The 16,659-nt window shown below is 43.6% G+C and overlaps 1 protein-coding gene across 1 annotated transcript in view; it reads left to right on the top strand.

The window, feature by feature from the left end:
• Nucleotides 1-16,659, top strand: part of MUSK (muscle associated receptor tyrosine kinase) — a 951,534-nt gene that overhangs the window by 911,168 nt on the left and 23,707 nt on the right. The window contains exon 16 of the mRNA XM_069630906.1: nucleotides 998-1,146. Coding sequence (XP_069487007.1) covers nucleotides 998-1,146 — 149 coding nt within the window. The remainder of the gene's footprint in view (nucleotides 1-997; nucleotides 1,147-16,659) is intronic.

The raw sequence follows: 16,659 nt of genomic DNA, 5'->3' as shown, positions 1-16,659 counted from the left end.
AACCTATACCCGCCCCTGTGCCTCCTCAAGCCATCACAACAACCCAATAAGTGCCATCTTCCTCCCTACCCCCACAACAGGTGTTAGGCCCTGCTGGGCAGATACAACAGTCGTTTCCTAACTTTCCTGTTTGAGAAGCATGTGTGTGTGACACACGTATGCTTCTCATACAGGAAAGTAAGGAAACAAATGTTGTAAGATCGAACTGCGAGCAGATGTACTTTTAGCCTCCAGAAATTCTGCAGAAGAACTTTATTTTTGCATGCTGACGGCTGCAGCCTGCAAACGTATTTTTAGAGACACTGCACTGTGCAGGACACAACAAACACATATTCTGGGGGGGATCAATGCCATCATATCCCCCCACCTAAAATTGTGGGGGATTTGTCCCCGCCTGTCCCCCATGTCCTACACCCATGCACACAATGTAACAAAAGAGGATGTTTTCTTGTCTGTCAAACATGTTTTTTTAGGGGTAGCCCTTTGATGCCTGAAAACATTGGAGTTATAATTCCCTCTCTCTCCCTCGCCCCTTCTTTTGCTCCTATTTCTACTGCTCTCCTCTCAATCTCTCAATTACTCTCTATCTCGTTGTCTGGCCACCGTCTATTTATTTCACTTCAACTCTCTATTTACCCTCTCTATTACTCTTTCATCCCTCTTCTATCTTTCTCTCTTTTCCTCCCGCTCCCTTAATATTACCTTTTGTTCATCCAGTGAAACATGTGTAAAAAAAAGTCCAATCATTATTCTGTAAGAGCCGAAGAATACGCCATTATCCACTATTCCCTTTTGTATTTGGAATATGTGTCCTCTCTCTAGTTCCAGTCCATACAGTTGAATTTAAAGGTGAACAGTCATCTGCATATGTTGTTGCATGCATAATTGCACCTCGGGTCTATGAACACGTGCCATCCTGATTATTTAGCAATGATGAACGATGCTTGCACTAAATACTCTGTACGGTTAAGTAGTCCTTTTCTTTATTTGTCTCCAGGGCTCCCGGACTGCATCCGTACGAACCGTCCACCATGGTGGCTGTGAAAATGCTCAAAGAAGAGGCTTCGCCAGACATGCAGGCTGACTTCCAGAGGGAGGCAGCTCTCATGGCAGAGTTCGACCACCCCAACATTGTAAAACTCCTAGGTAGGAACTACGGAATCATGCATGCAAACTAATTCGTTCTTGTCGAACTTGCCAATGGCAAGACAAGCTAGATATAGACAAGTATAATACCTAGTCTGGATTAGTGAGGAATGTTTTTTTCTTCCAAGCCTCACACCTGAGGTGCACTAGAAAAGGCATTGTGGTATTATTGCATGGGCCTGGGTGAAGTTTATCAAGATTAATCCTTTACAGTATTTAAAATTCAGTTTAACTCGAATCATCCCAAAATTCTCGTGATTTGAGTTTGCCACAAAATCGATTCTCTGGCAACGTCTTAATGTATTTTGAAACTACTGGCCAAATACGTTTCCTCGACGACCTTCTAGTTTGCAAAACATATTAAAAGTCAAACAGTAATCCGAACATCAAGAATATGCCTCCATGACACCAATTTAAATCAAGGGGCTCTCAGTATATGTGTTTCAAATCAGTAGCACAAGATGCCCTTATCACATATGTTGGCAAAAGAGGTAAGACTTTAGAAATTTCCTGACGCTGAGATGGTTTCCAGTACATCTCAGTTCTAATGTTCCTCATTATAACTCAGGCGGTCCGGAAATAACGGTGGCGGTAAACCCGCCGCCACCGTTGTTTCCGGTCCGCCTGATCCCGACTCCTGAAGGCGGGAGGTGATGTTCCCGCCAGGTCTGACCTGGCGGGTTTAACACCGCCCGCCTGCAGGCGGATGAGGAAACACTGGCGCATTACGAGATGTTGCCGGTGTTTCCATGATCCCCATTCCCATTGAGACCCATAGGTCCCATAGGACTCAATGGGAATGGGGATTGACACCATTCCGCCTCTGTGATTCCCGGAAAACCGGGGTTGTAATGCCCCAGTAATTCCGGGAATCACGGAGGCGGAATGGTAATACAAGTCCGACGGTAACCAGGTGGTTTTACCGCCGCGGTTACGGCTGGACTCGTAATGAGGCCCAGAGAAAGCCCAATACTCAAACAATTGATTTATAGTATTTACCACAACTAGAATACGCAAAGACGTTCTCTGGGATCTGAGGGGTTATAACGTGAACATTTTGATTGAAAGAATATGGGGCCAGGTCTATACCTTTCTCTCAGATGCATACACATATGTGAACTTTGAATGATGGTTTGACAGTACAGAGCAGTACAGAGCATGCAGTGCTGGTGTTACATGGTGGAACCGTCAAAGTTTCATATTGAGATGTGCAGCTGCATTTGGCAGTAACTGGAATTGTCTCATAACTGTCTCCAGAGGGCCCCGACATGTGCTGTTTGAGTAGTCTAAAGTCTAGAATGGACAAGACTAGAGCAATAGTAACTGGAATCGTCTCATCAGTGTCTGCAGGAGGCCCTGACATGTGCTGTTTGAGTAGTCTAAAGTCTAGAATGGACAAGACTAGAGCAATAGTAACTGGAATCGTCTCATCAGTGTCTGCAGGAGGCCCCGACATGTGCTGTTTGAGTAGTCTAAAGTGTAGAATGGACAAGATTAGAGCAACAGTAACTGGAATCGTCTCATCAGTGTTTCCTGGATGCCCTGCCATGTGCTGTTTGTGGAGTCCAAAGTCTAGAATGGACTGGACTAAGAAATAGTGACCTTTGCACGACTGTGGAAATTCAGCAATGGGAATATCTGCACCAACGGGCAAGGTACAAAAAAAACATTACTGTTCATGGCAATGACCTGTGGTTTCAATGACAGGTCAAAGCAAAGAGGATGCCAAGATTTTCAAGCTTAGCTGATGGCTTAGGGCAGGTTCCCAGTTTGCAATCAACAATGAATAGCCTTGACCCTGTGGAAGCTGTCATGAAGGTTCTTTATTAGCTTTCACTGAAACATAAATTCCGTGGCTGACTGTTAACATGGGTGGACGACGAGGAAGGGCCAGTGCACATAACAATGATAGAAAATGCATTGCTGTATTTCAGAAAGAATGGTGTGGTGCAGGCAGGGAACAATGTAGGATGCAAATGCATTATGGATATGCCATGCATGGAAGTAGGCACTGCACTATTAATGGACCACTATTGGGCCTGTGGTGCACAGGCTTATATGCAGTTCCCACCAAAATGGGTTGGCACATGCTCACTAGTAATGTTAGATACACCGGAACTGGTGCTGCTTCAAAGTGATGTGGGGCAAATAGGAGATTACCCTATGATGAAAAGTGAACAGAAAGAGAAGTGATACAAAACACTACCACACACTGAGTGTTGCTGCAAGCCGTAAATGCCATGGAGAAAAGGCTCAGAGCAATTAAGAAGGAACTGAGAGCTATCAGATTGATGACTCTCCAACAGAGATATATCCTTGACCTCCTCACTGCCATGGAGGGTGGCATTTGTGCAGAAATTGTCTCAAGCTGCTGCACATTCACACACACTGGAGACTCTTGGCATCTTGTGGGTTGCCTATGGTCTGACTCACACCAAAGGACACAACCATGCCACATATTCATCCTCCACAGTAAAGTCAGGATATCTGTCCAATCTGTGATCCATTGTCAGATAACCTGTGCCTTCCCTCCTTCGTGTGTATCCCCTTCCTCCCAGTGGATATCGAGGAGCTCACACTGAAGTGCTTTCATTCAACTAGGAGGACTTGCAAACATTTGACTTCAGTTTCCACAAACCAAATCGTCAGGGCCTTTAAATTCAGTTGCTATCCTGCCCACTAGCTCATGCTATACATCTAAACCTTACCCAGCTCCATGCATTCATTATTCCAACTTTTCCTGTTACAGCTCACACATCTTTGAGGTACCCAACACCTCCAAGAATTGTTCATAGGCCCCTGGGAATATTGTTCTATTTCCTTCACCCCTACTGTACTCCCTCTTTCTCTTTTTCACAATCATCCTAATAATTGCTTCTCTGACAATGTTGTGTGTATGCTGAGAGAAATGTTCACTTTTAAAGGAATCTTACATTATTTCATTATTCCCAACAAAGTTACCATTGGCAACACACTTCTCATCCAATAGGGGAGCAAGTTAAGTGCCTCTTGCTTGACCTTCTTACTTTCTTCCACCAATGTCTTTAGAGAATCTAGAAGGGGTTCATACCTGCCACTGAGATCCCCCTGATTCAGCCACATTTTTTCAGCTCCACTCTCTTTCTCTTTTCGCTGTTCAATAAAATCCAGCTAAAGACTGTGAGTATTTTCCCCCATGCCTTTTATCAATGAGCGCCCATATTCCTCTTCCAAAAGGTTAGCTACTACTCCCGGGACAAAACACTTCACTTATCCTCTAAGAACTATTGCAAAATCATCACATTGCTTGAGGAGTCATCAATGAATGTTTCTCCATTGCTGCTCTTCTTGAGAACTCCCTCCTTTAGAGCATCAGGACATTGACAATCTCCCTGCCTTTCATACAAAAATCAATACCTGTCTTTTTAGCCAGAATGTCTCCTTCCCTTGCTGAGTTGCACCGTTTCCCCAACCAGTACCAAGAGAGATGTTTGAAATTTGTGAAAGTCCTTAATTAAAATATAGTGACGATTTTGATCTAGTGGTTTGTTTAGAGTAGTAATCATGTGATTATGGTATTTCCTAATTCTGACGCGTTAACTCTATTATAGGGCTCAATTGTCAAATTTGTCACTGTGGGATTTCTGTAAACAGACACTATTCACAAATTGTATACCAGTATGAAATGTCACAACACTTTTTGAGTCAACTACAGCACACAATAGGCCATGAAAATGATTTTGAAATAAGTGTTCCATTAATAATTGTCTGATATGTCGGTGGTGCCTGGAGGATGTGACAGTGTCTAAGCCAGAGCTCAGTCTGGCTGTGAAATAGGGCAATGGTAGTTATGTTATTAGTCTGATTTATGGTGCACATCACCACCGTAGTGGTCAGAAAGCACAGACTTTTGGCCATTTAGCAGAGTATTGTGACTGTGCACAAGGCGGCAGCCAAACCATCATCTGTGGGATAAAAATGAAATGTGGTAATCAAGAGCAAGAAAGGGAAAGCACAGGAAAGGTCAGGGAGACGAAAATGAACAGACTTAACTCACAAGATGTAAGGAATTTAAAAAGGGACAAGAGGTTCTCTTATTGGCCAGCAGAACTTACACTGACAATGTATTCAATGTGGTGGCGATATTATTTTAAGTCATGTTGTGGATATGTGATGCATTATAAGACTAGGAAATTGCCCAACAAGGGGCAAAATGTAAGCTTTTCAGGTAATTTGCATACTCTGTGTTCATTGGTGTGCGGCTCTGATCTGGTGGTGAACTTCCAGTAATTGCCACTATGAGTAGCTTTTAGTTGAATTGGCCTATTCTCTGTCTTATTCTATATCTCTTTTTCATATTATTAGCACAACAGCCATATTGGCACGTGGGTGTTTGCTGAAGTCCCACAAGCCCTTGCTGACAGCAGCAAGATCAGAGAAAAAAATCACAGAATTCTTCATTGAGGGATGTGATTTTTTGCATCAAGAGGCCATTAAAAACAAAAAAGGAAATTATGTAATTGCTCTTGCACTTGAAACACACTGAAACACATTTTTGACCTAACAGAAATTGCATGCAGGTCATCGCCAACACTGGCATTTACTTGCCGTTGGGTCCCCTGTATGCAATTATCATCACCCTCAAACAAGAAAGTGAAACTGAAGAGTAAAATGAGGTAAAATCACCTCTACTCTTCAGTTTTACTCTCCATTTTGAGACATATAAAACACCACCTTCAAACACGCTTTTCAGGAAGCCTTCCTTTTATAATGTATTCCAATGGATTCTGTATCATCCCTAGCAGGTGTTGAAAGAAGGCATATTCCATTGTTATATTTGGTTTTACATTTGCATTAAGTTCCCATGCATGCGTAACACCAAGTGCCCTTTTGAGACAAAGTAGGAAAGTAAAGTGAAGATGCTATCTCCCCTTTTCTACCCACCTATGCCTCAGGATGGCAGAAAATGAGCTAGAGCAGCAAATGCAAGGGTAAAGCAATTTTCTGCACTACTCACTAGAACATGATCCTGATTGTTTTTAAAACTTCACAATGGTCTTTTATAATGATCACTTACAGTATGCATTGTGGTCATGATAAGAACATGTCTATTATCTTACTGAGTAAGGCACATTGAAGGTTATCATTATAAGATGGACACCCCTATCACAGTTTTTCAAAATAACCCGTTGAGAAAAGTGAAAGGACATAGAGCACCAATGAGCGTTCCTGGCTGCTTTGCATAAAATCGAAGAGAATGTTGGTAACGTAAGAATTACCACTGATCTTTCTCTTTGACAAATATGTCTATGATTAAAAGAGTTGTATGCTCATGTGGCAGATCGCACCTCACACTCCTTATTGTACACTAAGCAGATATACTATGTTCAAGGAGGGAAAGCCAACAGATTCCTAGCAGCCAAGCTATGTAAACAAAGGTCCCGTAACTACATAGCACAACTTAAAAATGGAAACCGGGAATCATGTACATCAGAGCAGGAGAAACTGGACATAATGGAAAGGTTTTATTAGGGTCTTCTCAAACCAGAGGACCTCCCCCCACAGGCACAAATAGAATACATGTCAACATTTGTCCTGCCCCAAATCACTGAGGAGGACAACATCAATTTGCAAGCCCCTATAACAGCACAAGAAATAAGTGATGCCATAACACACCTACCCCCTAACAAGACCCCGGGACAGGACGGGCTAGGAAATGGATACTACAAGATGATTCAAAACAAACTATTGGGCCCACTAACTAAACTCTTTAACAATATAAGGGAAAGTGGGATGGTCACACCTGACATGGGAAGCTCGATTACAGTCCTAATTCTTAAATGAGGCAAGGACCCCACAGACTGCACTAGCTATCGGCCGATATCATTACTTAATAGTGATGCCAAACTGTACGCTAAAATACTTGCAACAAGATTAATGAAAGTACTACCCAAAATTATCGATGAAGACCAAGCAGGCTTCATAATAGGGAGTCACACGTAAGATAACATAAGGCGGGCAGTAGATATCATAGACCTAGGAACCAGGACGGGGCAAACATTTTCCATAGCCGCCCTAGATGCATGACGTGCATTTGACAACCTAGATTGGACATATTTGAAACTGGTCTTGAAGGGGCTGCAACCCCATCTTTATTAGGATGGTCCTACCGAACTTCCAACTCCCTTCTACTATCTTCATGGTCAACGGGAGTACCACCGCAAAAATAATAATACAAAGAGGCACACAACAGGGATGTCCACTATCCCCTCTTATATTTGTAATGGCGATGGAGCCTATAGTGGAAATTATAAAACAGGACTGGCAGGTGAACAGGGTGACTGGTGGAGGGGTAACACACAAAATAGCATTATACGCCGAGGACATCCTACAGTTCCTTGAAGACACTACTGGCTCGCTCCCAAAAGCATTAGAAAGGTTACAAGTATTTGCCAGAACTTCGGGCTTCACCATAAACTTCACTAAATCTAAGGCCCTAAACATAACGGAGGAAGAGTGGGAGATCGATTAACTGAGGGCACTGTATCCCCTAACCTGGGAATCTGAGGCAATAGAATATTAAGGAATACAACTAACAAAAGAATGCAAAGGCCTATAAGGGGCGAATATAACACCCCTGTGGAAACAACTGAAGGAAGACCTACACAAATTGGACGCCCAAGAACTATCCTGGTTCGCACATATTGCTGAACTTAAAATGACCCTACTACCTTGTCTGCTATACGTGGTGAGCTCCCTCCTAGTGGATATCCCCCCAAAATAAGTAAAGCCCTACAAAAGGAGGTAATTACTTTTGTGTGGCACAGGAAAAAACCTAGAATACAAAAGAATGTTCTGACTAGGCCATCACTGTTGGGAGGAATCGGGGTTCCCGACATCGAGAGGTATATCCTAGCCACGCAAATAGCACCAATGTTGAAATGGATGGGAAGGAACATACTAAATGGCTGGATGGGAATAGAGCAAGGGGTGACCATCCCCCTGGGTACACTACACATGCTGCGGGCATGGGCCAGGGGAGCAGAGGGACATCTACTGGAAGCCACCTGGGAGACGCTGTGGGGATGGGACAGAGCACTCAGGAGGCGCCACATCACACCGGGCCTAGGACTCTTCACCCCAATGGAACGCAATCAGGACTGCACCTCTGGTAAACAAAATAGGTTCTGGGATAACTGGGGACAGGCACAGATAATCCCCTTTCAGAAATTATTTCGGGAGGGAATCCCTCTCGTATTTGAGGAGTGTAAGCAGAAATTTGGCATAGGGGAAAAGGAAAGGTATACGTATATACAAATTAGGTACTGGATATCACAGAAGGAGGTTAAGAAAGTGGCTACTAGGATCCCGATAGGGATGGAGCTAACCCCGCAGGAGGGTATTACGACAACGACATTATCACGAATGTACAGACTACTAGATAAAGGGGGTGATAACAACTGGAGAGGGATCTGGGCACTCTGATTAGTGAGGAGGAATGGGGGCAAATCTGGAGGAGGGCACAAAAGACTTCCAAATGCACTACCATTAAAGAAACAACATATAAAATATGCTACAGGTGGTATTTGACCCCACATAGGCTACACAAAATTAACCCCTCCTACCACCCACCTGCTGGAGACAAGGCGGAGACAGATGGGACCTATATCACGTGTGGTTGGCCTGCCCCAAAGCTACGATATACTGGAAAGTGGTCCTGGGGCACAAAAAAGAGATTACAGGGAAACAACTCCCACTCACACCAAAGGTGATACTATTGGGAACCGAGGTAGAAGGAGTTTATGCAGCGACTGGGAACAAAGCCACCCTCATCACCCAACTACTGATGGCGGCAAGGATGACCTTAGCCCAGGGATGGAAAAGTGCGCAGGGCCCCATAATAGCATGCTGATGGATCAAAATCTGGAATGTACTGGCCATGGAAAAAGTGGGAGACCTGCGAGAGGGTAAGCATCAGAAATTCCTGGCAATATGGGACCCATTCCTAGAGTTTGTTAAGGAAATGGAAGGCCAATATTACAGCCCAGCCCTAATGAGAGTGATTCTAAACTGAAGCTCATCGGACTGATAACCGAAAAAAACAACCCGGTAAACTATTGAGGAATGAACACTCCACATCCACCAAATAATCAAATAATGTAGACATTGAAACTATACAGGTTGGGGATAGGGTGGGAATGGAAGGGGGGAGGGGGTGGGTGAAAGGTTGGGAAATGTTACAATTAATGTTGAACTGTATTACTCAAAAGCACAACCACTGTCTCTTGCTGGAACTGGACTAGGACTGTTACTCAGAACCGAGAATGAGATACATATTGAAGCAACCATGTTGTTAATGCTATGTAATTGTGATTGTGCTTGGAAAATGAAAATAAAGTTTTGAAAAAAAAACGAGTTGTATGCTTCGACCACTAAGTGGGCAATGCACCCTGAGTTTGGAGCTCATTTAATTTTTCACAATACTGACCCTAAAATTTAAGTGTTTGTAACACTGAACCATAAATACTGACCCAGACAACCTCAGTGTTGTGATCTGAGTAAATAATGGATGCAACATCCATCACTCCAAGTGCCATTTGGAGATAGTGGGCTGATTCTAAAAATGAGTGCAAATGAAAAAAGTGGTGAGGATGCTTCATTTTCATTTGCGCTCTTTGTGCAAATCCGCAAGCCACCTTTTTTTCAAAGGTTACCAGCACATTTCGGCATGGGCTGAGCAGTTGCACAAAGATGTGCTCTCCAGCCCCTTACATACACGCATGAATGACAGACAATGGGCCTCATTACGACCCGGGCGGTAAGGGATTACCGGTACCGGTAAGGGCACTGGTGCCGGTAATCCCTTACCGCCCAATTATAAGGTTCCTTTGCGGGTCCCTACCATAACGGCTGGTTTTACCTGGTTTTACCAGCCGTTAAGGAAGATACCCGCAAAGGGACCTTGGAGGTAATTACGGTACCGCAATTTGTGGTGCCGTAATTACCACCTTCCCCATTCCCATTGAGCCCTATGGGGGCAAGAATGGGAATGGGGAAGGGCCAATGGTGAATGGGGAATTACCGCCCCGCCAACCTTAGAATGGGGCGGTAATTCCGCCATTCAACATGGCGGAATCCGGCGTCAACCATGGCGCTAATAGCGCCATGGTTAACGCCTGGGTCGTAATGAGGCCCAATGAGCAACCATTTGGTTGCTAAGAATGCATTTCTCGGAGATGGGCAATTTAAAGCATTCCCATCCGCATTTGAGTGATCAAAATGCTTGTGTGAGAGCCACGGTTTCAACAAAATCACGACAGGGTCAAAAATTACCATTATGATTTGCACCTCGCTCTGCGCCTGTTTCCAACAGGCTCCGGGGGGCTGACCAACCTTTCTTCCCATTTAAAAGTGCATCCCATTTGTGAATTTTGTATGCTCTTTTAAATGCACAGAAATGCCCCTTTATTTGCAAAATACATATAGCACTCAGGATCCATCTGCCACGCATGGAGCTGCCGCTAGCCACGCTCCCTCACTGCTCTGGTCCCTCTACCTTACACTGCACCCCTGCCATATGTGGCTGCCATACCCCGTCCACAGTCCAATACCACAAACACCTATCCTTCACACATATCGCAGCTCACTTCCTTCATGGTCCTCAATTTTCTGCTTGTTCCATGGCCTGAAAACAATAAATAGACTCCTGCTGCCTGGCCATAGAGCATCCTTTGTTAGGCAGCCCTATTGAAATGGCTTTTCATCCTTTATTTTTTCCCCCAACCTCCCAAATCATGGGCTTCCAATAGCACCTGGTCCCATGGACAGGTTCTAAAAGCTTTATTCCCCAGACCATGTGGGCAAAATTGTATGTTTTCAGCCAATAGTCCTCTTTTTCCACCTTTGCTTTACTCAAGACCATAAATCAGGATTCTGGGTGCACAGCATTCTGGATTGTCAGGGCCTTTGCACGGTATTGCTTCTTTATACAAAGGCGTGCAAAATAAACCTAGAAACTGGGTCAAAACTGTGTCATGTAACAAACATATATCCGTCATACTGTTGGATTTTGATCCATAACTATATCCACATTACTTTCTATCCAATTCTCAAAATGTCAAAACATTCAATTATTACTGCCTTACTAAGTTATTTCTTCTTTCTCATCATCATGCTTGATATGTTACATTTTTTGTTTTCTATTTCCCATAATTAATATTCATTTGTTAGAACTTCAAATGTTCATGCAATTTAAAAAGGGCATTTTCATAAACTACCCTCTATTAATTAACTTCTTGTAGAAAGCTGAAAAGTTCACGTTGGAAGCTGGTTCATGTTCACTTGAGTTGTATGGTGGGATACCTCTCATCAAGCGTTTTAGTTGACAGGTACTCCCGCCCCTTATATAAATTGATTGAACCCCAAAAAATCTAATATACCCCAACATTTTTTATATAAATGTTATATACAATTGATAAGAATCTCAATATGTTTTATACACATTTGAAAAGAACCCCAATAATTTGTACATTAATTTAAGAACCTCAAAAAATATTTATATAAATTAAATGTACATTTTATATAAATTGGATAAGAGTGTCAATGGATTGGATAAAAATAGGTATATGCCTATGGGAGGTTCTTAGACTATGGTACTATTAGGGGTGTGTCTTACAAAATGGTTAAGCTGCAGCTGTTGTTGCAGGCCAGGAAATCACCTTTGCTCTTCAGACTTTTTCATTGCTATCCAGCGTGGCATCAAGGGAATTGCAATTATTAACAGCTACAGTTATGAAAAGGGGAAAACAGCTTGCGGCAGCTCTGGTGATTCCAATGATTGTTATACACCTTATTTTCGTACGGGTGGCTGCAACAGTCTTGATGTAATGGAATACTCTCAGGATTTGATGACAGACCATGAAGCCGTGGAGCTCTTTCTGTCGGCAATGAGTCGCCGCTTATCGCCACTGTTATTGTCGGCAGTGAGTCGCCGCTTATCGCCACTGTTATGGGTCAGACTGTTGGGGATTTTATTCAAAACATTCAGGAGGATACACCCATAGCACAGTTAATTTGGAAAGGGCTACCTGGGGTGACAACGTGGTTCTCAAGCAGCCCAAGGGGGCAGTGCCTCTGCGATCATGCTCAGATGAAATGGAGCCAGAAGACAGTGGATATGAGTCTAAGGTCATGCAGAATGATGCAGTTATGGTGATGGAGAGTAACCCCGACCCCCTGGACTGATAATATTAAAGACAATGCAGACATATCAATTGTGACCTGAGTTGATATACTAGCCATTCAGGGCTTCACGTGTTTAAAACAACAAAATTGACGATCCACAGCAAGATGCTCATGAATGTTTGGAAATATCCTACAGAGATAGATCATTACGTAAAATATGCTACATGTTGAGCCCTAAACATCTTGTAAAAATTATGCACCTAAGACATCTGTTAACCCAGCTAAGGGTTGGGAAAGGGGTGGAACAATGTGTGTATAAACCATTGTGGGCTATACAAGTGGCAAATAACCCCCTCTTGGAAATGAAGAAGTTTAGACAAGGATATACATTGAGTGTTAGAAGCATAATTAAAAATACAGTACACAGATGAGGGGGGATAAGATATCTCTATCCAGTACAGCAGAGCAGTGGGAATAGTGTCCCATAAAACTGGCATATTACGATTGAGAATGTAGATAATATAAATGTATTGACATGGGGTGTCATTTTATAGCACACTCTGATGTTAATGTTGCTATTGTAGAACATTTTATACAAACTTTTGAAACACGTATCTTGCATTTTTTCACAACTCAAAACACTTGTAGATATGTTAATGGGTTACCCGAATTTATAAATGTGTATAACAACACGCGGTATCGATCTATTAAAACTACCCCTTAGATCTAACACCATAAAACTCCTTGAAGGTCTCTAAAAACCTGTATGCCAAAAGACTTTCATGACACAAACTCACCTTTCAAAGGGCGATCATGTGCAGATCTCGAAACTCAAGGTCATCTTCATGAAGGAGTATGAGCAGAACTATAGCAATGAGCTATGTATCACAGATAGAGTGGCTCTCCAGGAAGGTCTTTATATTACAGACTAATTGATTACCTAGAGGAAGCTGTCCAATGTGTTTTTTATAGGGAGGCGATCCAGAAAGTCAGCAAAGACCAACACTGAGTTAATGGAACAGAAGAAAGTATAACTAGTAACGGCAAAGGAGCTAAGAATCAATATCTAGTGAAATGGTTGGAGTGCCGTGTGAAATTCAATAGTTGGGTGGCCGCCGTTTCTCTGGAGCCCACAGGTCTATAGCCATAAAGTCATGGACTCTACATCCTTTTACATTATGCTCCCCAGCAAAGCCTCCACAGATGCATTCCCAGAAGAAGAAAATATAAAAGTTCACTGTGAAGCTGGCTAAACTCATACATTTGGAAGGACAGTGGACTGTGGCGCTCACAGAAGTTCAATATTTCAGTTTATCGGATACTCTAGGCAGCGAGGACACCATGTTTATCATAAAATGAACAAAACCTGCCGATGCTTTCACCGGGACGGTTCACCAAGAATATTATCCAAATATACAGCATCTTGTCAGAGTCATCAACAATAGCATATCAATAGAGTATAGTAATGCACTGTTACATCTAGACCTGCACCAGCAGAAGGTTTTTCTTTTTGGGATCACACATGTCTGTTAGGTTTTCAACAACGGGAGACTGAATAAAATATTGGGAACCGTGCAACATGTTGGAAGTGTAGAACAATGGGACAATACCCAAGCTGATATTAACGGGGGGTTTACAGTTTACTGATTTGCAGTGATATAGTGGAGTATCAAAGGGTGGGGGATAGCTATGCACTATTAGAACTGTGGAGATTAGAAGAAACAACTTCTATATTGTGAACATTCAATACAGCAAACCCGATTACATCCCTGTGTGTAAAAACTATTTTGACACCATCAACGTACAGATAAGAGAGAATCAAGGAAAATGTGTATCATTTAAATGCAGAAAAATCAGGTTGCAGCTGCACTTCAGATCGCTCAAGCTGAAAGACTAAGAAAACGGAATTACAATGGCCATGGATAATATCCATGGGGACCACTGAGCCCATATTGAAAATTACAGACACAGGCCATCTACGGCAATCAGCCATATTTTAGTGGAAGCCCCATAATGTACAGAGTGAGGCTCATCGGCCACTTTAGATGTGCAATGCCCTTTCTATGCCACAGCTTCTAATAAGCTAAACTACACGGCTGCCACCATTATTGCAAACAATGTCATGGGGAGTGTAACAATAGCGGGTGGCAATTGTTCTCCAAACAGAAAAACAAGGTGCAGAATGGATCAAGCTTTATTTACAGACCTTGTAGGAGTGTTAAGAGGAAGAGGTCCACATCCCATCTACACGGACCACCGAAACCTATTAAGAAAGGAAGCTCCAGGGTCTGACACAGATATCAGACTAAGAACAAGTGCATTAGCCCTAATAGACACAAGGGCAGTGATATCTTCTAAAGAACAATTATCTTCTTACACATGTCTTCCATGGATTGTGTGAAATTGAAGCATATTCTCATACCACCGACTCAAACCAAGATTGAGAACAGTTTTTTCATGGAGGTGTTCCCTCTGGCAGTGCTATCACCTCTAGCCCCTATAGAATGCTTTGTATCAGGATCATCCAACATGAATCTGTATTTGTACACACTTCTGCATCAAACTTGTAAAATAAGAAATGCTGACGGCAACAACATTGCAGCTGGCACACGAGTGGATACAAATGCATAGCCCATAGCCACAATGTTCAACCAGGTGAACATAACACTGGGCAATCAAATGATAGCACAGAGTGATGATATGTATGCCTACAAGTCCGATATAAAGAGCATATTCAATTATGGCCCTGATACCTTGGAAAACCAACTCTCTTTCACTGAGAAACTGCAGGGTAGATAGATGCCACTGATCTAGATGGTGAGAACGCAGGGTTCGTGAAGAGGCCGCTATGCCAGGCTTAGTAGAACATTTGATTTATTAGGTCATCTACATTCCGACCTTTTCTTCCAGGATACACTGTTGATTAACGATGTTGACAGCAAAGTGAAAGAAATACAGACCGTGTCTTTCTCATCAGTGGGGATGCCAAACTATACAATGTGAGTTAACTCCTAGGCGGAGCCCCTTCCCATGAGGCCAGGAAGGCAAGGCCACTACCTGATAGTCCCCCTGGGGGTGATACTCAGCGGAAGGATCTCATGGGAAGAGACTTCCCCTCTGGGGACAAGGGAGTACATATCGGAGAACACAGTATGTACAACCTCCACCTGTACCCTACACACTCACTGAATCCTTAGAACCCTCAGTTAGCACACACTGCCATGAACAGGCTAGGTCTATGTACTTCTGTAATATCTGTAAGGATGAAGGTATTGGGACAAAGAAGATCCTTAAGAGCCCTAGGGATTTGCCGGACCCTAGTACTGGGATAAGGTGGCCCCTAGGAGGAGTAAGGACTGACTTGTCAGCTCTGACTGCAGGTGTGGATGCTACACAAGATGGAATTTCCAGAACAAAAAGTAAACTGAAAAAGGACTAGCTGTCTTCTTCTTTGGCCCGCGGCAAACCTGGGAGTTTCAAATCACATGCGAGAAAGAAGAACCAGGCAGATCAGCAGACCAAGGCAAGCAGCCATCTGGGTTCCCAGGAGCACACATAAGAGGCCCTCTCCCACCCATCTTGAGTAATTGTGTGGTGGTGCGGCCCCAGGATGCTGGAAGCGGAGAAGAGAACTGCAGACCAGTGCAGCTGATGAGAAGGAACGCTGGTGCTACCGTGAGGATGCCGATCCCAGGAAGGACTGGAAAGCTACCCGACCACAGTAACACATATAGGGGTGATCAGGAAGCACTGTGGGGACACGGGGAAGGTGGCAAGAAGGCTCTGCAACAGAGGAGCGTGTCCTAGGCCCAGAGTCATGAAAGCCACTGACCACCAGAAGGAGGGGGCTGGGACCCAGAATGAGAAGTGAGCCATCTCACTCACATCAGTACCTGGCGGGAAGATGACCCAAGGGATCCAACCATAAGAAGGAGAGAAATAAGGGTCAGGGATGCCCACCGAGAAGCTGGGCATCTCCCCCACGTCCGTACTTGGCAGGAGAGTGAGCCATGGGAGCCAAACATAAAAAGTAAAGAACCAGGGGTCTGGGACCCAAACCAGGAGGAGAGGTATCTTCCTAGTGGTCGCACTTGGCAGGAGAGTGAACCAAGTGTGCCAAATCAAATGGCAAGAGAAACCAGGGTCTGGGACTCAAAAATGGCACACAGCATGAGTCATCTTCCTCATTACAGTACTTTCTAAAGGGAAGACACTAAGTGAACCTCAATCAAAGAAGAGAAGTTAAGAACTGTGTGTTTGAAGCTAGGCCCGGGGCAGGGAGTAATTCCCCCAGTTAATCTGGAACTGTGGTGGCAATAGCAAATTTACCAGGAGAAGGGAGTTATTCTC

Source organism: Ambystoma mexicanum, chromosome 6q (genome assembly GCF_040938575.1).
Source record: "Ambystoma mexicanum isolate Mex_15411 chromosome 6q, UKY_AmexF1_1, whole genome shotgun sequence".
NCBI classification, from domain to species: domain Eukaryota; kingdom Metazoa; phylum Chordata; class Amphibia; order Caudata; family Ambystomatidae; genus Ambystoma; species Ambystoma mexicanum.
The sequence above is the reverse complement of the archived record's forward strand: the minus strand, read 5'-3'. Positions and strand labels throughout refer to the sequence as shown.